The sequence below is a fragment of the Leopardus geoffroyi genome, chromosome A2, assembly GCF_018350155.1.
Source record: "Leopardus geoffroyi isolate Oge1 chromosome A2, O.geoffroyi_Oge1_pat1.0, whole genome shotgun sequence".
Classification (NCBI taxonomy): Eukaryota; Metazoa; Chordata; class Mammalia; order Carnivora; family Felidae; genus Leopardus; species Leopardus geoffroyi.
Window position 1 is genome coordinate 9,920,700 of NC_059331.1, and position 22,986 is coordinate 9,943,685.

General features: G+C 58.3%; 1 protein-coding gene across 13 annotated transcripts in view; it reads right to left on the reverse strand.

Moving 5' to 3' along the window:
• Positions 1-19,822, reverse strand: part of RFX1 (regulatory factor X1) — a 32,564-nt gene extending 12,742 nt beyond the window's left edge. The window contains exons 1-10 of one of the 13 annotated variants that reach the window (XM_045492215.1): positions 19,677-19,796; positions 19,030-19,483; positions 12,069-12,123; positions 11,480-11,621; positions 4,688-4,797; positions 4,388-4,471; positions 3,615-3,722; positions 2,531-2,647; positions 1,329-1,424; positions 549-935 (exon numbers count right to left, since the gene is read on the reverse strand). In XM_045492215.1, coding sequence (XP_045348171.1) covers positions 549-935; positions 1,329-1,424; positions 2,531-2,647; positions 3,615-3,722; positions 4,388-4,471; positions 4,688-4,789 — 894 coding nt within the window. In that variant the 5' untranslated portion in view covers positions 4,790-4,797; positions 11,480-11,621; positions 12,069-12,123; positions 19,030-19,483; positions 19,677-19,796. Of the gene's footprint in view, positions 1-548; positions 936-1,328; positions 1,425-2,530; positions 2,648-3,614; positions 3,723-4,387; positions 4,472-4,687; positions 4,798-11,479; positions 11,836-12,068; positions 12,124-18,201; positions 18,204-19,029; positions 19,484-19,676 lie in introns of all 13 variants that reach the window. The other 12 variants (XM_045492208.1, XM_045492210.1, XM_045492218.1 and 9 more) reach the window with 12 other exon arrangements.
• Positions 19,823-22,986: the final 3,164 nt, after the last annotated feature.

A 22,986-nucleotide genomic window follows, 5' to 3' on the forward strand; every position in this document is an offset into this window, starting at 1 on the left:
GCTACAGACAGCAAGGATGGGGCCTGACGTGAGGCGGGCTGAGGAGACCCCGGAGTCCTACTCTGAGCGTGAAAGCTGGACCCCACAAGTAGAGCCAAGCACTGGGACAAGGCTGTCACTAGAGCTAACGCCAAAGCTGGAGCCTGAAAACCACATACAAACAGGGCCTCAGGGGTGGAGCCTGCATCAAGGGAAGGATCCCCGTCTGTAGGGGCGGGGCCTGGAAGCTAAGTACAGGATGTCAGGGGAGGAGCCAGAGGCCAGGGGTGGGGCTCCGGTTGGCGGGACACAACCTGGAATTACTGACAAGGTTTGGGGGGCGGGGCGTGAATTCCCCACCCCCATCCCCCGCCCGGGACCTGGGACCGCCAGTCTTGGGGGTGGGGGTGGGGGTGGGGTCGGAGGTGGGTCCCCACACTGGCCGGGCGGAGGTGGGGTCTTCAGGGCCAGCAGGGCCAGGCGGGCAGCCTGGGGCCGGGCGCCGGCCGGGGCCGGCGGATCCCGCCCCCGCCCGCCCGATGCCCCCCGCCCGTGCGTCGGCCACCTACTTTGAGGGCCGTGGCGGCCGTGCCGAACACTAGCACCTGGGGGACTCTCTGGATCCTGACCCTCTGGTCGGGGCTGGCTCGGGCCGGGAGCCCGGGCAGTGGCTCGAAGACCACTTTCTGCTGCGGCAGGAGCAGGTGCGGGGGCATCACGCCCACCAGCTCCACCCACTGCTCGGCGCCCGGCTCGTAATGGGGCGGCGGCGGCGGCTGGGGGCTGCCTAGCTGCCAGACCTCGCCCCTGCACGCGGGCGGGAGCGGCGGCGGCTCCGGGGCCAGCGCGCTCGGCCGGGGCCCGGGCGTGGGTGGCCGGGGCGGCGGCTCCGGCGGCGGCGTGGGCCGGGGCTCCTGCTGCTCTGCCTTCCTAGCGGGAAACTGACTGCCTGAGCTCTGGAGGACAAACAGAGACACTGGGGGGTCACCGGGAGCGGCCGCGGGCGGGGCTCTAGGCCTCCGCCGCCCACCGGGTCGCTGAGCCCACGCGGCAACCCCACAGAAGATCCCGCCCGGTGCCTCAGGGAGGGGAGAATCCAGATCTCTCTCTTAGCAAAACCTGGGCCCTTGAACCGCCAGGTGCCCGGGGAGAGGGGAGGCTCCAAGACAGAGTCTACAGCCCACAGCCCAAGCCCTTGAGGAACTCCCCCCCCACCCCCCCACCCCGCCCCCGAGCCCCCCGCCCCGCACCATTCCCTCCCTGCAGCCCGATGGGCCGGCACCCACCCCTCCCCAGCCCGGGCCTCCCCAGTCCCAGTTTGCCCAGAGGTAAGTGGAGAAGACACGCACCTCTTGAGCCACGTGAACTGGCTGGAGCCCCTGCACCGTAAGTTGCTGCACGGGGCCGGCTTTGGGCGCCTGTGGAGTGGCTTGGACCACGGACCTCTGGGATGGAAAAGGCAAGTCAGACTGTGGTAACCGTGGCGACCAATGGCCCACCCATCCCTGAGCACCCACTCCATGCCCACATGAACTCCTGTAAGCCTCACAGCAGCCCGGTGAGAAAGAGGCCACCATTCTCCAGCTCTTCCCTGCCGGCCCTGCACCAAGTGCCTTTGAGATTCAGGACCACATTGACCCCGGGCGTTCAGTTAGAGGCGACAACAGAGGCTCATCAAAATGAGGCTGACAGGAAGTGGCAGAACTGAAGCTGAACCTGGGACTGCCTGCGGGAGTCCTTGCCACCCACCCCTACTCTGGACATGAGTTATCGCACACCCCCACATCCGCCATGCCTCCACGTCCTTACTTTCATGCTACCGCAGGAATACTGACATCGCCCTCAGGGCACAGAGCGAGGGGCAGAGGCCGGGGGTGGGGTGGGGTGCCAAGTGGTGGATTAGGACTCGGACCCAGGCCTGGAGGCTCAGAGGGTGCGTGGTGCTCGGCAGGACATCTGCGAATCCTTCAGGATGGGGTTTCTGCTTTTCCTCTGGGGGAAGTCTGTGCCTTTCATCTGGTTTTGCGAGGGGTTTGGGACCCCGCAACGTTGAGTGATGACAACCAGATGGCAGACGACCCTTGCCCCTTAACCTGCTCCAGCAGCTCAGAGCATAGCCTCCTCCCAAAGGCTGGCCGTGCATTTGGAGGCTGGGCCTCTCCCTGAGCTCCTTAGGGGTAAGCCTGGACTTGGCCTTGGGGCTTCCTCCCGGCGAGTGGGCCCAAAGAGGCAAGGTTGTTTCTCAAAGTTGTTTCCAGCGCCCATTCAGTGTTAGGTGCCACCTGTGAGGACCACATCTCATCCCCCAGCAACCCCGACCACCCTGCCCCCAGACTCCCAGGGCAGAAGCCATTATGCAGATAAGGATGCTGTGTCTGAAGGAGAGCAGAGGTGCTTGCCAGAGGCCCCCGGGGGCCGGCTGAGGATGCACCCCTACCTGCTTGGCTCCCACAGACCTTCCCGACCGCAGCTCTCACAGACAGCCAAGGAGGCCGCAGAGGCTGCCTGGCCAGGAACCCTGCCCCAGCCACCGCCCGCCTTGGCCTGGCACCTCTTGGGTGACGGGGACACTCTGCTGAACGCCACAGACCTGCAGCTGCTGCGGCACTGCACCCGCGGGGGCCCCAGCCGTCTTGCTGGAGGAGCTGTTTGCCTGCCCCGGCGACCGCTGCGAGGGAAGGAGACACGGGAGCGTAGTCTGGGCACCCAGGCCCTGGAAAACCCTTCTCAGGAGGGCTGTCCCAAGAGCTACTTGGGGAGGGTGGCAGTCTACAGAGGTCTCAGCCTCCTAGGCTGGTAACTGGCCGCGTTTCATAAATCCAAATGCCTAGTCCCTGCCGTAGCCCCGCTGATTCCCAGGCAGGGCTAGGGGTTCGGCTCAGAGGTGCTGTTGGGGGGACCCACCCTCCGCAGCCCAGATGGCCTCAGCTCAGAGGACACCTGTGCCTCCGAAATCAGAGGGACTGCCGCCTTGAGGTGAGGAGGGGTAGGTGAGGCAAGCCCCACTTTCCAGATGGGAAGGGATGTCCCAAGGCCACACAGCTGAGTGGTGGCACCAGGCACTGACCCCAGGCAGACTGGCGACAGAGTCCCTGTTAGCTCTGGGCCATGCTGTGGCCACACGGAGCTGACGGCACTTGGTATTATTAGCTGTTTTACATAGACAACACTGGGCTCAGGAGGCTCCAGGGGCCTGGCCAGAGTCCCCCAGGAGAAATGGCTGAACTGGGGGTCTGACCCCAAGCTCCTGATGCTGCCGCCTATGCTCCCAGACACCCGTGGTCTGCCTGCCTCCAACACACTCATTAGTGCTTAGGGGGTCCCCAGAATCCACCCTGTAGTCTGGGGAAGAGCCTCTACCAGCCCTGAGGGGCGCAGGGGGACCCGCTTTGCTTCCTGGGACACGGGGTCCTGATGTGGAGCTGCGAGGCCCATCTCAGCCTGGGGTGGGAAGCAGCTCAGAGCAGACAGGGCCACGAGTCAGGCAGCCAAGCCGCCCGACCCGGGCTTATTAAGGACTTTGGAGGAGCGAGTGGGCTTGGGGGCGCAGGGACCCCTCCAAGTATACTCTGGGGGTACATGCCCAACCCGGGGAGAGAGGTACAGAGAGGGCAACTGATGGGGCCACCACCTACCTCAGGGGGCGAGTGCACCTGCTGGGTGCCATGCACTGTCAGGGAAACCTGGCCACCCTTGCCGCCTGGGGCCGTGCTCTGCACCACCAGACGCTGCGTGGGGAGAGCCTAGAACCAGGAGGAAAAAGGACCACAGTTCACTCACAACAGCCCGTCCGGTTCCCGCGAGCATCTGCGCCACACCAGGCGATGTCCTGGTGGTGCTCACCCATCAGCTCACAAAACTGCCCCGACGGCCCCCGGGCAGCACTGTTACTACCCCCACGGCACACAGGGTGACAGCGAGGCTTGGGACGGCGAAAGCGCTCGCCTGAGGCCCTGGAACCGGTAAGTGGCTGAGCCAGGGTTGACGTCCAGGGAGCCTGGCTCCACAGGCCATGCACAATATGCTCTCACCCTTGAAGCCCGTTCTGGGCGGAGCCCCGTCACACCGCCGTCAGCCTTCTGGGGGACAGGCCACTATGTACTCACGGTCCCCGTGCTGGCTACGTGCTTGGCTCCTAACTGGCATTGGGTTCTCTGCTTTGAGATATCGGGGCCGGGCCTGAAAGCCACCTTCCTTACTGCTACTCCTCGGCTGTCTATTAAGATGTCTCGTGCAGCAACTCCTTCCCCAACGGGCCCTGACTGCCACCGTCTCACTGGCCGGAGGCGGCGGTCATCCCCCTGGATGGGGCCTAGGTCCTTGATACTGGTGAAAGCACATCTGAGCAGGCCACCAGGAACTGGCTCTGCAACCCAGGGGGAGGCCGGGCCTGGTGTGGCAGCCTTACCTGCTGGGGCACTGAGATGTTGGTGAGCTGGAGGGGAGACACGTGGCCCGGCTTGGCCTGCACACTTGTCTGGACCAGCAGACGCTGTAGGGGCAGGGAGTAAGGACCTGAGCCATGCGGGCTTCCCCAGGGCGGGGTGGGGGTGGTGGCTGAAGCGAACATCTTGCTAAGAACAGGTGAGCAGATGGCTCTGGCAGCAGGGTGGGAGGGGAGGCCAAGTACCTGTGGCCACCGTCACCAATGCCCCTCTCGTGTGCCCTCCCGCCCTGCCCCCTGGGGGGGGAGGGGAGTCCGTCCTACCTGCTGGGTGCCCTGCACCTGCTGAACCACCTGAGTGGGGACTCCGGTCTGGCTGGCTGTGGAGCCCGGGCTGGCTTCTGATACAGTCTCACTGGCCCGCATGGCGCCTTCTGTGAGGAAGGGTCATTGGGTCAGCTCTGCCTGCTGTCCCTGTCAACCCTGGGCCTGAGCCCATCAGGAGGGGACAAAGTGGCCTGAAGCTGATCCTCTGACAGAGCGGGGTGTCTCCAAGATCCTGCCTGTCTCCTGGCAGGCCTTGACACTGCACATTGGGATAAGCCTTAAGGACCTGTGGCCCTTGACATGCAGAAGCAGCCCCACCCCACCCCACCCCTCCTCGTCCCAACGCTAGACCAGGAGGGGTGACTGAGGAGCCAGTGATGCTCAGGCCCAGAGGGCTGGATCCCTTTCCCCAACAGATAGGACTTGTGGACAGCCAGTGACTGATCCCCTTCCCCAGGGTCTCAACAGCCCTGGAAGGACCAAGGTGCTGGGGCCACCTTCCTCAAGAGGACTCTTGGCTTCCCAGGAATGGGAGATGGTCAGGAGTGAGCTCAGAAGGCCTTGCCAGCCTGTGGCCAAGCACCACCCCCCCCTCCACTGTCCCAGCCTCCCTGTCCTCGGTGGGGCGGGGGCAGCGGGGGGGCTTGGAGGTGGGCAGGCAGGTACTCACGCTGACAGGCAGCCGAGAAGAGGCAGTCGTAGAACATGGTGCCCACCTGTCCCCGCCCTGCCCCTGCCCCTGCCCCTGTCCATCCAGGGAAACCTGCCCCACGGTCCTCACTCCTTGCCCACCTCTTTGGGAACTGCAGGGTGCGTGGGCAGCTTTCTACCCACAACCTTGGGGAGCTAATCCCTCCCGGTGGATGCAGAGCTCCGGGCTGCCCTCTTAGAATAAACACTCTCCTCCCAGCAGACACGGCCCAAGCAGGGCCTTCTCTGGGCCGGGGCCTTGCTATGAAGTCAGGAGGGAGGCTGGTACCCGGAGATGCTATCGGGCAGGCGCAGGTCGAGTTTCATGCACATCTCGCTGAGTGATTAACAAGGGAGCTGAGAAGGGGAGGGGCCCGGGGGGCAACTGTCCTTGAGGGATGCTGGCTGGGAGCCCCCCGCCCCAGTCAGGATACCATCCATCCTGCCCCCTCCCTGTGGCCTGGCTTGGTCCCAGCAGTTCCAGAAGCCAGGGTCGGGTGGTGGGGCGCATATGTGCCTGCCTTCCTCCAAAGTGCTACCAGGAGCTAAGCTGCCAGTGCCACCTCCCCGGGGGGTCCCTGGCAGGACTGGAGGGTGGTGGGCAAGGAGGAGGGGTACCTATAGTGCTTCTAGTGCCCCAAGTGTTGCGCTACGGTCTTCCCGGGCAGCTGGAGGCAGAAAGAACTTTTATCACCCCTGTTATTAGATAAGGCAAGCGACAGGGAAAGAGGAAGTGACCTGCTTAAGGTCACCCAGATGGGAAGTGGCAAGACAGGATGCTGGCCCAGATCTGTGCCCACATAAACCTCACATTGTGCGTAGAATCCAGAGTCTCGGGTCATGCTTGGGCTGACACCCCAAGGGCCGTGGTAAACAGTGGGGGGGGGGGCGGTCAACGGGAACCCCAGAAGGACCAGAGCATCGGGAACTGGGCCTTGGCTATGTGGGGACACAGGCTTGGGAGAAGAGCCTGGCCAGGGCAGAAGGGCAGTGCCAGGGAGCAGCGAGAACCTCAGGGACCAAGTCTGGAGCAGAGCTCAGGAACGTGTTATGCACTGGGGGGAGGGGGAGTGGTGGCCAGATGTGGGAGGTGGTTGTTGGGGGAGGCCTCTCATTGGCCACACGTGGGACACACATTGGGACAACTTCAGGCCTGCTTGGCCAGCTGCCTCTGCAGCCAGTTCCAGGAGACACCAATCCCTAGATCCGGCTAGAGTCCTCCCTCGTATCCACTTAGGCTTCCCTGAGCAGTGAGGAAGGCAGCCATCACTGAGATGGGCCCCCAGGAGAAACCTGAGAAAGCCCTGAGTCACGTGAGGGGCCTGGCACACCTGGCTGTCCGTGGGACACGGGGAGCCAGCCCCAGCCCAAGGAATGGCACCCAACCGAAGAGGCCTCTGACAGGTTTTGCCTAGTTCATGGTGGGCCAGTGACTGGAGGGCTGGCCCCAGCTACCTCCTAGGCCCGGGGCCTCCGATGAAAACGCCTTCAGTGGGACCTTCAGCGGGACCCTCAGCATCTGGGAGGCCTGGGGACCTGCTGAGACCAGGGGATGGGGAAGCCCCAGGAAACAGTCTGGGATGGTCCTCAAGGCTGGGAGCCCCGCATCTTCCAGGCCAGGAGGGGGTGCCAGGCTGCACCATGAAGTAAGCAGGTGAGATTCCAGAGTCTAATATTTGGATGTGGAGCTTCGTGTGTGTGTGTGTGTGTGTGTGTGTGTGTGTGTGTTGGGGCCTCTGCATCTGTCTGTCTGCTTTCTCCATTCTGGGCATGTGCATGAGACCAGGGAGGGCCCTGCAGCCTCAAGTCTATAGTCAGGAAGTGGCAGCTGGTTTCCTGTCCCTCAATCTGATGAGCATCACTTCCTCTCCGGGCCCTGCAACTTCCCCATTGAGACCTACTCACATCTCCAGGACCACGAGCTATGAGGGGGGGAAGACTGAGGGAAGCCCCAGAGGCTTGATGCCAAGCTGTCGTCCTCACGGACGACAGACGGGGCAGTCTGGCTCTCTCCCTCCCGATCCTTTGATCCTGAAATGACTTCCGTCAGGCGCTCTTGGAGCGGCCTGTGGGCCCTGGGTCCCTCGTCTGCCCTGACCTTGGCTTCCCCATCTGTAAAGCTCTCTTTCGGACACAAGTCTTCCTGGACTCCCAAGGACTCCAAGTGTGAGCTAAGCAGGGAAGACAGGCTGGCCGCAGACCCTCCTTCAGCCAGCCCTGTCTCCTGCAGGCCGGCTCAGTTTCACCTTCCTGCCGTGGCAGCCAGGGCCCGCAGTGCCCTCCTTCCACCTTGAGTTTCGGGCAAGAGGCTGGCAGCCTGTGAGGACAGGCACTTATGGATCTAGAGGGCTGGTCCTGAGCAGGGAAACGAGTTTCCTTCCCATCACCTCCAAAGACACCTTCGGGCAGAGCCCATAAAGTCTGGCGTGTGGTGTTGCTCTCAGTTGGGCTTCCAGCCTGGGCTCCAGGTTGGATCTGGCCCGCGCCCCCCCGCCCCCCGCCTCCTCCCTGTGTCCCCCTGGGTCCCTGGTCAGCTCAGATTGCTCTGGCTCTGAAGGAGCCCCTGGCACCTTGCCGCAGCCTTGACTGGTGTCAGTTACCTCCCCTACCCCCGCCGCCGCGCCTGGGATGGGCTCACGTGACCCAGAGGCCACCCTTAGATGAAAAGAGACACTAACCCAGGAGAGGGTCATGGAGGAACCCTGGGAAATCACTGCGAGGGGATGGGGGAGGGGCCAATGGAACAACCTCCTCTTCCTCAGAACAGACGAAGGAAGCATCACCCAGTAACCCTTTGGGGGACAGGCTCCCCGCCACCGGAACAGGGAGCAGCGGGGAACAGAAAGCCCCCAGCACCACCGTGAAAGACAGACCAAAGAAGGAATCCCTAGTGTCACCCCCGCGGCCCATTCACTGCAGCCCACCAGCATAGAGTGGCCCCACGGTATAATGGGGGACCAGGGGAGTGGGAGCAAAGGCCTGACCTCTAAGCACCAGGGGCTTGCTCCCTGGGCATGCATCAGGGAGCGCAGGAGAGGCTGGGGGCGGAGAGAGAGGAACATGCCAGGAGTTGGGGGGGACATGCCAGGCCCTAGGGCCTGGAGCCATGTGCCCTTTCCAAACCCTTGCCCTGAGGGCCCTGGACCCCCAAAGCAGCAAAAACCAGCACCCCGGAAGTCCGGGGCCAATCAGATGCCCTGTATGCTGAGCGAAGTCCTCCGGCAGTGACAGGCGAGGCCTCCCGCCTGCTCTCGGCTGCCCAGGGCTGACCGAACGTGAAGGCTGTGATGGGTCAGGCTGGCACTCACGTGGGTGCTCACCAGTCATTCCACAAAGACCCAGTGGACAGAGCCCCACCCTCAGGGATAAGGGGATGGGCGTCATCACTTCAGGTGACGACGAGTGTTAAGAAGAAAAATAAAGCAAGGTCAGGAGACAGAGCGAGCCGTGGAGGGTGGGGAGGTGTGGGCGTCAGGGAGGTGGCATCTGAGCAGACACCAGAACAGAGAGGACAAGCCATGGGAAGGTTTGGGACGAGCAGCGCTCCAGGCAGAAGGCGCCGAGAGCGCAAAGACCTGGAGGTCAGACTGAGCCTTGTGGGTTTTTAGAGCCGCAGGAAGGCCAGTAGGGCTGGAGCAGATGTGGGAGGGGGCAGGTGGGACCAGGTGGGGCTGGGAGGCTGGCAGATCTCCCAGCCAGAGTTGGAACGCTAGGCAATTGTCGGCAGGGGATGTAGGAAGGGCAGAGCTTTGAAAGCCCTTTCCTTGTGGGAGAGGCCACAGGGGGCCAGCTCTCCTCAGGTGAGAAAGCCAAGGTCAGGGTTTCTCAGAGAGGGTTCCCAGGGCCACCTGCCTCCGAATCATCTGGGTTGAACTGGGTTGTGATGCGATTAATCAATAGTTGCCATCAGGCTCCCTCTTGGGCGCTGTGGGGGTGGACGGTGGTGGGTGAGGGCAGGGGCTGGATCAGGGTGGGGGCCGTGGAGGTGGGAGAGATGGTGGGTGCTGGCAGCATTTAGGAGGTGGGGCCAAGAGGTCTTGCTCAGGGATGGGTAGGACGGGAATCCAGGCTGGCCTGGGCCCGCGTGTGGTATTTATTAGGATGAGGAAGTCTCAGGAGAGGGCGGACTGGATGAGGGGAAAACATCCGAGTTCCATCTGGCCATGCTGGCTTGGGAGGCCTGTTCAACCCTCAATGGATGGGTCACAGGTGGCTGGGGTTCAAGGCCACGGCCCAGGGAGTGCTGTTAGCACCGAGGTGGGAGTGAAAGTGGACACACTGGACAAGGTCACCCTGAAGGGATGGGAGGAGGAAAACAGCAAAGGGGGCTGAGAAGGGAGGCAGGAAGTGGGCAGAGACCAGGGCAGGAGGGTGCTTCTGGGAGGAAGGGGACCAGTGTGTCAGGTGGCTCCCAGGGACCAAGGAAGCAGACCAGCAGACAGACAAGGTAGAGCTGTGGGCGACTCCCAACTGGGGCCCTGGGCGGGGGGTGGGGGAAAAGCACAGGCCAGCAGAGGAGAGAAAACGAGTTAAGGAAGGGAGGGGGAACCCTTCAAGGAATTTGAACTTAAAAGGAAGTGAAGCCGTGGGCAGCAGCTGGAGGGGTGCAGGAACTGGGGTTTCTGGTTAAAATGGGAGCTGTTTCACTTTTGCAGGCTGGTGGGAAAGATGTGCAAGAGAGGGACTGAGCCACGAGGCCCTGGAGGGGACGGCCTGGGATTTTCAGAGCTGGTGGGCACAGACCCACCCTGAGAGCTGTGAGGCCAGCTCAGGGGAGATGGGGTCCTTCTTGATAAGTGATGGTGCCTGTCCCCAGTCCCCAGTGAGGTAGGCAGCAGGGTCAGGGATCAGGAGGGAGGCGTGAGATGAGATGATGGAGGTGAGGGTCGGCTTCCTGCAGAGCTGGGAGGTGGGATATGCTGGTGAGAAAACCCAGCAGGATAACTGGGCAGTGCTGGGAACCTGCTGGAGATCTGCGACCTGGGGACCCTGGCCATGTCCATGGCTGGTGCTCTCAGCATGGCTCTCACATGACATCCCTCCAGGCCAGTCCCTGTGGTAAAGAGTCACCACTTTGAGCCCCTGCTTGCCCCTCCCCCCACCCCTCTCTGGAGACCCCGACACTGCCAGGAGCCTAAAGGACGCTGCTCGGGGCTCCGGCTACATCCGCTCTGGTCCCCTGGGGCCATGTCAGTTGCCACATATCACTCTATATTGTCCTATCTTCCTAAACCCGGTCTTGACCTGCTCCTTGCACAGCCTCCCAGGATGGCTTTGCGATTCCCCCTCCTTCCCTTTCCATTCTGGAAGGATTGAGGGGCTTCAAGGCATTCTCCCCCTGTCCTACCCCCACCCCACCCCTCGATGCACACTGGAAACCACTGAAGATGCCCAGTCCTGGTCTGAGCTCTGCCTCCTCAGGGGCGTGACTCCCTGTCCTGACCCTCTGCTCCCAGTCCCTCCTGCTGGGCCCATCTCTAGGACGTGGGAAAGATGGTCCAGGCAGGAATCACGGACACCACGACTCAAGCTTCCCGGCCACTTTCTCTACAGCCACGGGGGAGACTGCAGTGAGAAACAGGGGTCCTTGGCCACGCGATCAAGAAACTGCCCAACCAACAGCCTCCCTCGGCCCCTGGGTCCTGCCAGAAACAAAAAGGGTGCACCTCTGGGGAGGCCTCCCAGCTGACCTCCCCAAAGTGCCCCCACGAATGCCTCGCATGAAATGAGGGCAGGCCGTTCACCCTCCGTCTCCAACAGACGTTTGCAAACTTTAAGTCCCCCGCCCAGTCCTTTCCTCAAGTGGCAGTTTACTTGGGGACAGAGACAGAAACAGCTCTAAGGGCCGCCCTGGTGGAAAGGAGTTCAGGCGCACAGAAGCCTCGTTGCTTGGCCTGACCCCTCCTTCCCCAGAAATGCCCCCCACCACGTCCCCCCCCCGGGGACCCCAGCAAGTTTGAAAGCTGCCGTGCTGTTGACAGGCACAGTGACAGAGGGAGGGCGTCCCTGTGCCCCCCTCCATCCAGGACGCAGGGCTCCCCAAAGTCCTGTCCGAGTCGTTCTCAGAGCACCCCCGGCTCCGAGGACATGTCCACTTACCAGAGACGGTGACCACGATGTACTGCTGGGACGCCGGGGTCGGGGTGGGGGCGCCAGCCGGCTGCGAAGGCGTGGGGGTGGCCGGGAGCTCCGTCACATACTGCTTCTGGCTGCCTGGTGGCTGTGCCTGGGGCTGGGGGCTCTGCAACTCAGTGACATATTGGGGCTGGGGGGTAGCCGCGGCGGCAGGCGGCTGGGGGGGCTGGGGCGCCGCTGCTGGCGGCGGTGGTGGCTGGGGCTGGGCCTGTGGTGGCTGGGATGGTTGTGGGGCTGCCTGGAGCTCAGTAACGTACGCTGGTGTTGCCATGCCAACAGTGGGGGAAATGATAATAAATAAGGCTTTTTTTTTTTTCTTCCTTGCGAAGAAGGGGAGGGGGGGAACAAAAAAAAAAAAAAAAAAAAAAAGAAGGAAAAACAAGAATTAATCTACAGGCGGAGGAAACCAGGGGCAGCTCCTGGCTCCCTAGAGACACGGTTAGGTTCATCGCTAACTTAATTAAATCCTGAGGCTGGTGGCCAGAGACAACCAACCCATCACTGCAGGGGAACTGGTTATGGACTGGGGCTGGCCCACGCTTCTTCCACTCACCCCTGTCCAGGGCTTCTGCCTTCTTCCTTCCCAGCCTCGGCTGCCTGGGGGACCCCTGTGTCAAAGGAGGGTGAGGGAGGGTGGGGTCTTGGGCCCTCACCCAGAGACAAATAGTACACTTCTCCTGAGGGCTCCTGCAGACTGGGCAATGTGCTGAGTGCTTTCTCTCCATTATTTCATTTTAAACTTTGCAACAACCATGCCTGGGTTTGGGTTTGCTCCTGCCAGATGAGGAGCTGAGGCTCAGAGAGGTTAAGGAGCTTGCCCCAGGCCACACAGCAGGCTGAGGCTGAGTCCTGGGCACTCTGAGCACCTGAGTAGCTAATCAGTGGGCTAATTGTTGGAAGGTAAGGTCGTGGGGAAAGCTGTCTCGCAGCCAGCCTGCCCCAGTTCCCTAACATGCCTGCTATTTGGGCTTGGATTCTTGGCTGGGTATCATTCCCAGTGGGGTGCCAGACAAGGGAAGAGTGTTTTTGAGTCCAAAAAGCTCTTAGAGCAGCTTGTGGCCACAGAGGCTTTCAGGCCCTTGAATGGACCGTAATGGGTTACCATAGCAGATGTGAGCTCATCACAGGAAGAGTGCCCTTCCGAGTCTAGGGGCACCGGGCTGGGAGCAGGCCCCGGCCACAGGGCAGGCTCAGCAGTCACCGCTGACCTCAGAACGGGGCCGGCCCAACCAGGCAGAGGCAGCTTTTCTGGCTGCTGAGGGGTCGTGGGTCCCGCTCCCAGGTACTGGGCTAGGCACCCGCCCCTCCCGATGAGCCCAGTCCCTTCTAGCTGACCGCGCCCCTCCCAGTGCTAAGCCCCACCCCCGCAAGCCCCACCTCCCTCTCACCAAGCCCAGAAGATGGGCAAACGGTTTCCCCCGGCCGCCGCCGCCGCCGCCCACTAACGGGTGCCATCCCCAGCCCCTGAACATCTGAGGACAGCGGAACAAACACTGGGGTGGTTAACAGAAGCTCCAGCCCCCATATCTTCGCGGCCCCTGCCAGCCCAGGATAGTATTTGAGTTTGACAGCCCTGCCCGTGGTCGCCTGTGACACCCGTGGGCACGCCAGGCCCCGCTGGCCGCTGAACCAGAGGCTCTCCTGCGCTAACCCTTGAGCACCTGTGTGCCATCGCGCGCCAACAGGCAGCCCTCCGGCCACTGGTGCCGAGGAGTGGGATTTGCAAGGGGAAGGACGCGGGGGGTGGGGACAACTCTTGGTTGACCAGAAGCCCCAGGAGCCCTGGCTGCGATCACCTCTGCACAGCAGCCCCATGACGGAGGAGCCACCATGGCCATTTTACAGATGAGCAAAACCACGCCAAGGGCGCCCAGCAACTGGTAAGAAGAGGATTTGAACCCGGGTCTCTCGGAGCTCCAGATGTGTGCTCTTAACTGCTAGCCCCACCCCGGGAGCCAGGCGCAGGGCTCACTTACTTCTCTCAATCAGTACATAGCGTGTTCCCTGTTTTCCAGATGGGGATACCTGAGCCCCACGCACAGAGATTAAACACCTGCCACGCGCAAGAAGATGTCATCATCCTGCAGCCCCTGCCCTCCCAAAGTCTTCGTGCCAGCATCAGAGGGGCTGCCTTATGGGGGCTCCTCACACCATCAGGTCCAAACTCTGGCCGAGCTCAGGGGCTCGAGTCACGGCTGCTGATCAGTGTCCGTCTGTTTGGGGTCAGAGCCACCTCGACACGAACCCTGACTGGTCTCTTAATTCATGAACACGTTACTGACCTTCCGCTGGGCCTCAGTTTCCCCATCTGTACCTGGGGATGAGGAGGACACCGACGCATAGGGCTGGTGTAAAGGTCCGACGAGACAAGCCCAGCACCCAGTAAGCCCTGAGAGGTGGAAACCACTATTCTCCTTCTCATTGAACAAGGATCTGTGCCACGTAGAGATGGAGGGGGAAGGGGAAAGAGGTCTTAGAAAGAGGTGCCCAGGGGGACTCCAACCCTGGTGTTTGTTCATCAGGATCACCTACGGAGCTAGTTAAATGCAGGCTCCTGGGCCCCACTGCCCAGAGTCTGGGATGGCCCCAGAGTCTGCTGTTTGAGCTAACTCTCCACCAGATGATTCAAGGCAGGTGGCCCTGGGGGACGTCTGTGAGAAACCCTGGCCTGGGCTTTTCTGAGTCCCAGCACGGCTCGCTCCTGGGGTACCTCCCACAAGGAAAGAACTTTAAGAGCTCCACACTTGCAGGTGCTTTCTCCTCCTTGAGGTGCAAAGCCCGAAGGCCTCATTCCTTCCACTCAGGGGCAGGGGAAGGAAGGGACAATGAAGGCTGAACAGCGAAATTGACAAGGAGGAGGGGAGGGGCGCCTGGGTGGCTCAGCCTGGGAAGTGTCTGACTTCGGCTCAGGTCACGATCTCACTGTTTGTGAGTTGGAGCCCCGCATCAGGCTCTGTGCTGACAGCTTAGAGCCTAGAGCCTGCTTCAGATTCTGTGTCTCCCGCTCTCTGCCCCTCCCCCACTCGGAGTCTCTCTCTCTCTCTCTCTCTCTCTCTCTCTCTCTCTCTCTGTCTCTCTTAAAAATAAATAAACATTATTTTTTTTTTTTAAAAAGAAGGGGAGATTAGTGAAACAGTTAAACCAACTTCTCTATTGGCAACTGTCATTGCCATCAGTCTCCAGGAAGGGCCATACAGGATCCCAAGTTTCCCACAATTGTGTGACCAGGAAGCCCTTTTCTTTCCATTCGTGGATGAGTAGGTTAAGCACTGTTCTGCAAGGGGCTGCCTAGAGAGAAATAAGTCACGAATATTTATAGGGCATGAGACCCCTTTCTTTACAGAGCAGGGCACACAGAACAAGGGAATCACTCAGCAAACCTGTTCCTTGGCAATGAGACTGCCAAGAAAGTCACCAATGGCTGTATCTATCTTTCAAAGTCAGTATCTGTTTTTGGAGAATGTTTGCATCAATCATTGAATCAATCAATCTGTGGGCAGGCAGCCTCTATTGCAACTACTCAATTCTGCCCTTGCAGTGAAAGCAGCCATAGATAATATGTAAACAAATGAACGCAGCTATGTGCTAATAAAACTTTATTTATAGACACTGAAATTTGAATTTCATATCCTATCACGTCAGGACATTTTATTCATGCCACACAATATTCTCCTTTTTGATTTCCCCCCCCCCCCAATCTCTGAAAAGTGTAAAAATCATTCTTTGTTCACAGGCCACACAAAACCAGGTGGCAGTCAAAGTTTGCCGACCTCTGTTCTGGATGCCAGACTCTACAACCAGATGGTTTATATCTTGGACAAGGCCCTCCGAAGGAAATGGAAAGAAAGCTCACTTTCCTCATCCGTAGAATGGCTTCAACGGGGAACTTGCAGGGGAACAGGGAATTTAAATATCATGATGTGCGTCTCCTTGATCCTCTATAGCCAGTTAGTTTTTAAGACTTCTCTGTAATTCCTCCAAAACAGATCCTAAGGCTGGACACTTCTCTCCACTTTCATCAGCCAATCCCAGTTGTCAGACCCCCACAACACTCTCATTACTGGCTCCTAGCTCCAGTCTCGCCTCTATAGTCTTTAAGATCCTTTGAAAACACAAATCCTATCTTGTCACTCTTGTATTCAGGAGGTTCCAAGGCTCCTATCACGGAAATTAAATAAAATCCAGAGCCCATCCCAAGACCTCTGGGGCCTTGAGGCATCTAGCCCCTCAAGTCTCTCCTTCTCACCTTGAATGTTCTAGTCAAACTGGCTCTTGCTCCGAGAATGTTCCATGCCTCCTCCTGCCTCAGGACCTTTGCACCAACTCTTCCACCTGACTGACATCCTCTCCTCACCTCTACTCCCATTCTCCACTGCTGGCTGCCTCATATCATTCAGGTCTCAGTTTATATGTCACCTTCTTGGGTCTCAAGTGTGCCTCCCACCCCAAGTACTCTGAAGCACGGACTCCTCTGTTTTATTTTCTTCCTGGACCTCTATTTCCTTATTTGCTTCTTTTTTCTTTTTTTAAACATTTATTTTATTTTTGAGAGGGAGAGAGAGAGAGAGCGCGAGAGCAGGGGAAGGGCAGAAAGAGGGAGACAGAGGATACGAAGCAGACTCTGCTCTGTGAGCACAAAGCTCAATGCAGGGGCCCGAACTCACGAACCGTGAGATCATGACCTGAGCCAAAGTTAAGAGTCAGCCGCTTAGCCGGCTGAGCCACCCAGGCGCCCCCCCCCCCCATTTTCTTATCCATAGTTCCTCTTCCTTCCATGACCAGAAACGCAAGCTCTCCCAGGGCCGAGACCTGGCCCGCCTTGCCCATCACTGACCTCCGGGTCCAGAACACTGACGGGCACGTAGTAGGGACTCAACTTTTACTGTCAAGTGAGTGTCCACATGCCAGGAACACACTGTTAATGGGTGTCAAAGGTCACTGTGAATCTACCAATGGACGAGATCTTGTGAAAGAGTTACTGCCTCCTGCCTCTGCCTGCCAGCAGCAGGCTTGTGCAGCAGGGCTGGGCAATGCCCCCTGGTCCAGAACGGGCTGCCCAGCCCAAGAAGAGCATGCAGTGTGTGCCGTTGCTATCTGCAGGCTGCATCCCCGGGGAAGTCTGCCTGGCCCATCCCCGAGATGTTGAGATGTGTATGGGGAGGGGAGGGCAAGGACTTCAGCTCCAGGGACACCATTCCCACGACACCCACATCTCTGGCTCACCCAGCTGCCTCCTGGAAGCCTTGGGGCTGAGTCTGGGCCCAGGCCCAGGAGAATTTTTTCTGTTTGGCTGCTCTCCTGAAGCGGGAGAAGGACTATTCAGGAGCGAGGGGAATAACACTTTCCCACTAGAAACTAGAGTCCTGGTATCCAGCTTCCCGGGATCTCTGTCATCTCTGTCATCTGCCCACACAGCCCAACAAGTGAGTCAACCTTTAAAGCCACTAGGCTCTCACCCAATTCAAAATGATAAAAATAAATACAAGCGGTGTAATTCGGAGGGCTGAGCAGGAAAGGACAATCATGATAATAAGGGTAGCCGCTAACACAGTTTGAGCAATTACTATGTATTTGATGTTCAACATGGATTCTTTTATCGGGTCCATAACACAGGAATATGAGATTAAGAGTATTACCAATGGTCACTGTCCCTCGCTTGGACAAAAGGAAACTGAGGTTAGAGAAGTACAGTAACTCATCGAAGGGCACGCAGCGACAGTTGATTGCGAGAAAGCAGCTGATTGCTTCCACAAGCAAACTAAACCAGTGCCCTCAACCCTAGTCACAAGACCCCTCTGGGCTTGGGCCCTTCAAATGTAAAAGTTATGGGGGGGGGGGAGGGGGCAGTTAACAAGCCTAGATAACTGCTAACATCGCCTTCTGCTCAAAGTTTGCCTTTCCGACAGGTGGTGATGACCTTTCTGGCGACTTGGTATTTCCAGTCTGGCTCGGAAAATTAATCTCTGCCTTTCTGAACTTTCAAGGGGTCCTGTCACCTCTCAAAGAGGAACGGGTCTAGAAAAAGTCCCTGAGAAGTGAGACCCCCCCTCCTACCCCTCCCCCCTTGTCTCAAATTCTTGACGGAAAGCCTTAGGAGAGCCTGAGACGATCCTTTTCCTCGAAGTTGATTGACTTTAAAAGAAAAGGGCTACAGTTTGCACACTGCCACTCAGCTCTGCTGATGCCGAGCTCCAAAGCAAGACAGAGAACAAGCAAAGTGGACTTGGCCCAGCTGGCTATCTGAAAAAAATAAATCCTTCCCCAAGCAGGTAGATCCTGTTGCCCGCCAAAGCAGTCGCTCAGATTCTCCTGTAACCAACATGGAACACTTCCCCTTTCCTCTAATCTTGATGTGCCGCTCCTGCCCACGTGGCTCTGGAGGCTGGTACCTCCTCAGTGACATGTGACCCAGCTGACACCAACTTGATTGACACAAAAACATGTGTCTGGCCAAGAGAAGCAGCTTAAGAAATCTAAGAAACTTCCCCAGGCGCCATTTGTTTCCCATTCCCAGAAAGGCAGACCTTGATGGGCAAGAAGGTTAGAAATCGTCCCATCTCCAGAAACAAGTGCTCTGGCCAGGGACGATACGAGGTCTAAGAGAGCAGCGCACAGAGAAGCAATCAAGTTTCTGTTCGTCTACCTCAGTCACCCCAGATCACTCCTCCCCTGCCATGGGCTTCGACTTCTGCAAACCAGATCCTCCCGGCTGAAGCCATATTCCTAGCCCACAGTTTCGCCATGAAACTTTGTTTTCCTTTGCTTTCTCTCCGAGAATAAGGGAGATTTAGGAACAGACGGCAGTGTGGAAATCAAGATTAGCTAACAGTTCTATCAAACCATATTCAAAAATAGCACATAGCAGTAAAAGTTCAAAGATGAGGCCTAGAGAAATTCCTGAAAGGAGTCAGAAATCCCTGAAATGTAGAAAAGGGACGATGGCAATGATTCTCCCCACTTTACAGAATGGAAAACTGAGGTCTCAGATGTGGCAGACACGGAGTACTGGGAATGACTGGGGGGGGGGGGGCTCTAAAGCGACGCAGCACAGGTGGCTTTCCATCCCTTTGGGAGGCTGTAAGGCCCTGGCGGCAACTGCCCCACCCGGTTCCCCCGCCACCGGCACCCGCCGGCCCCGCCCACACCTTACGACCTGGCCCCGCCCATTCACCTCCGCCCCGCCTCGCCCCTCCCTCGCTCCCATTGGCCCAGCCTCCCCAGGCCCGCCTCTCCGCGCCTCCCAACATATAAAAGCCCCCCGCCCCGTCCAACCGACCTCCACTCGCCGCCGGCCTGCTAGCGCCCGCCCCTCGCGGGGGCTGGGCCCCGGACCCCAGGGGCGGGTGGTGTCGCCCCAGCCGGGCCCCGGCCCCCTCCCCCACGGCCCCGACAGTCGCCGCCGCCATTTTGACCGCCCGCCCCTTCCCCCCCGACTATGATTACAGCGACACCCGCCGCCCGGGCCCCGCCGCCCTCCCTGGCCGGGCCCGCCACCCCAGGGCCGCCGGGGTTACCTCGGCTTCTTCCTACTTCTGTCCGCAGAAGGGCTTTCCAGAGGTCTCGGAGGCGATGTTGGGAGGGGGACGGAACGTGCCGGGGTCCCCGGGCCGGGCAGGGGGGGGTGGGGGTGGGGGTCGGCCGGGCGGTTGTTGTTGTTGACTCGCGTTGCCGGGTTGCTTGGTCGCCACGACTACCGTGGCTATGGCGCCTCCGTTTCCCTCACCGGGGCAACTGTTGCTACCCACCCTATACACGTCATGAGCGGGGGCGGAGTCCCGGGTGATTGGCGGCGCCAGGAGAAGTGATTGGATGGCGCTAGGTCCTGCTGCTAAGCTATTGGTCCTAAGTCACGCTTTTCAACACCCTCTCGACTTCTCGGCGCTCTGATTCATCGGTGTGAATGTCCATCAAAGGAAATTGAACCCTCAAAGGCAGAAGAACCCGTCACTCCCGCAAGGAAGCAGCGGCCTAAGAATAAAGGGGTGGGGTCTGTGAGGTTGGGATTGGCTTGCGGCTGTAAAACCTGCCTTATGGTTCAGCTAAAGGGATGTCAATCCATTCCAAAGGTTTGCCGCGCTCTCCAGCTGGGAACCGTGCGCATGCGCAGCACGCAAAGCCAGCTGGGAGTGGTAGTCCGCTCAGCGTACTTTAAACGCCTTACCAACTATAAAAGGCGAGAAAGGAAAGCTCTCTTCCTTCAGACTTCTTCCTGCCCCGGTGGGTCAGTTCCTCGCCTCGCGCGCTTACGTCACGGGAGGAATGCAGTGACGCGCGCGGCTCGTCTGTGACGTCAGCGGCGGAGCTGGGCTAGGGATTCAGTGACGTCACTGGGCGCTCTTCCCCTCCCCCCTATTGCCCTACGTTGGTAAGATGGTCTTGGGATGTGAAGGCTGGGTTCGACCCCGGGTCCCATCCCTCGAGCAAACTTCCCCCGCCACCTCCGCCTAGACCCGGCCTCCGCGAGGGCTCCCGCCTCCCCCTCCTATCGGGCCGGAAAAGGTCACCGCTGCCGGGACAACCGCGGCTATCTCCGCCCCGCAGGCGGTGCGGACAGCCCTGGGAAAGGTCTCCTGCAAGCGGAGGACTTAATTAGAGGCTTCTAGCGCGGGCGATAAGCAAAGGTCGGCGCCCAGCACCCCCAGGGGAGTGCGGGCTGCTCACCAAGGCTCCACACCGCACCCCGACGCTCTTCCCCCTCCGTCGCGCCGCCCCCTCACCGTCCTCCTTGCCTCAGTTTCTCCAGGAGAGAAGAGACAGAAGCGGGTCGAGACTAGGTTGAGGGCGCAAAAACTCAATCATCAAGATAAATGACATTCTATCCAATATTTTTTAAGTATCAAAATTAATGGGGAAAAAATAAATCCATGATGACCAAACTACCAAAATTTTAAATAAAGATAGGATCCTGCCAGGAGTGGGATCAAGATGAAGTGAGTCACGCAAGTGCTGGATCGGATCTTGTCTTTTACTTTTTCAAAAACATATTTTAATCATCCATTTTTTTTGCATTAATTTTGATTTCTCAAAATAGTAATTATCTTGATAAATGAGTTTTTTGCCCTCCCCCCACCCCCACCTGCCCCGCCACCCCCTTCAGTTTTGCGCCGTGGTCTCCACCAGAGACAGGAAAATGAACGAAAAAGCTCAGAGCCCATGGTTCTACTTGTAGTCCTGCTGTGTGACAGTGTGACGAAGAGGCTTTGTCTCTGAGCTGCTGTTTCCTGGTTCAAACAACTTCACCCCTCTTGTGTGCAAGGCCCGGGCTGTAAAAGTAAAGAAAGCAGACAAAACCTCAGGCTTTGCATTTTATTAAGAGAGACGCCATTACTAGTGAAATGACTACATAAGATAGGTTTTTAAGGGGCTGTAAGAGTGACATGGGAGAGGGTGGGAGAGGAGTGACAGGATGCAGTGGCCTGTGTCACTTGAGGGAGGGGTCCTGCAGTCCTGAGTTGTGAAAAGAAGCCAACTCCATAAAACCCAGGTGGAGGGAACGGTGGGGAGGAGGGGAGGCGGGAGATAAACATCAGGCTGGGGCAGAATGAGCAAAGAGGAAAGCGTCAGGAGGTGAGGTCAGAGAAGCAAAGGCAGCCAGGTGATTCCCCAGAAACCCTCCACCTCCCAACAGCCCCGCAAAGTGGAATATCCACCCCCCCACCCCGCCCCACTAGACGGGTAAAGCAAAAAAGCAAATAGAGTCTCAGAGGTAGAAGGAGATTCTTCCGGGATCACACAGCTGGGAGGCAGCAGAGCCCAGACAGCCTATCTCCTTTTCTGGGCCTTTCCAATGTGCTTTGATGCCCCTGGGTGTGACCCTCCACGGTAGAGGAAAAGCAGCAGCAGTTTCAATCAGCCTGGAAATGCTCGCGGAGCCCCAGCCCTGATAAGTCCACCCAAGAATGAATGCGACTTGCAGGCATAAGGTGGCCAGGATAAATCCCAGCCCGCAGAGCCAGTCAGCCCCTGCAGCTGCGTCTGTGAGACTGGTGGAGGTCCCAGGGCCAGCCCTGTGTGCATGGGGGCCACGGGCGGGGGGACTAGAAGCCCTATTGCCACCTCCCACCCATTTCCCCACCTCCCTGAAGTCCCTAACCCCCCAATGAGCACAGCCAAGCCTGGAAATCATTTCTTCAATCGCAAATATTCATTATAAGCCTTTGTGGCAGGGAAGGCAGTGTGGGCTAGAAATGTTCTATTTTTTTTTTTATAGTGTTTGCATGGGTTTATAGATATAAAAAATTCCCTGAGCTCTCCATTCGAAATCTATGTCCTTTATGTATGTCATACCCCAATTTGAAACTTAAAAACACACGTTATACCATTGGAAGTCAAGTTATACTCTTGACCAACTCCTTTCTGAAACATTGGTAATTAGGGGGGCCTGGGTAGCTCAGTCCATTAAGCGTTCATCTCTTGATTTCAGCTCAGATTATGATCTCACAGTTCGTGGGATCAGGCCCCATGTCGGGCTCCTCGATAATGGCACAGAGTCTGCTTGGGATGCTCTCTCTCCCTCTGTCTCTTTCCCTCTCCCGCTTGCTCACTCTCAAAATAAATAAACTTTTTTTTTTTTTAATGCAGAAAGAATGAAAGAATTAGAAAAAATGCCATTTTGGGGCTTCCGGGTGGTTCAGTCCATTGAGCATCCAGCTCTTGATTTTGGCTCAAGTCATGATCTCATGGTCTGTTGAGTTCGAGCCCCATGTTGGGCTCTGTGCTGACAGTGCAGAGCTTGCTTGGGATTCACGCTCTCCTTTTCTCTCTCTGCCCCTCCTTTCCTCTTCCTCTCTCTCTCAAAATAAATGAACTTAAAAAAAGAAAAAGAAAATTTGCCGTTTTGCAAAAGCCAAGGAAATCATTGATCTGGGCAATGATCGTCGATGGGCATCATAAAGCAGCAGGTGAGAGAATGACGGGGAACAAACTATGCACAGGGTGCTGGATGGCTCACGGAGCCCAGGGGTGTGGATTTGATCACGGAGGCCAAGCTGTCACCAGCATTAGCTGCCAGGCAGCTCAGCAGCACAGTAAAGGGCCCTGGGCCTCCGATGTGATGCGAAAGGAAGTTCACAGCTTCCCCTAGGACACGTCTTGCCAAAATGTTAAACCTGACTCTGATGAAGTCTCTCAACCTCACATCCAGTTTGCAGGAAATGGAAAGGGTAGAGAAACAAGTTAAATGACAATATCAGGAAGCGACAGACAGACAAATCCACAGTCCGGGGTGGGGGGGGGGTGTACCACATGACAACTGTCCCTGTCTCTTCAACAAGTCAGTCATGAAAAAAAGGGACTGGGGACTTTTCTAGGGCAGGCGGCACCGTCAACACTTGGGGCCAAATTGTTCTTTGTGGTGGGAAACTGTCCTTTGTGTTTTACGATATTAAGCAGTGCCCCTGGCCGCCACCCACTAGATGCCAGGGCACAGGCTTCCCAGCTATCCACCAGCAGAGACCAACCTTCTCTCGCAT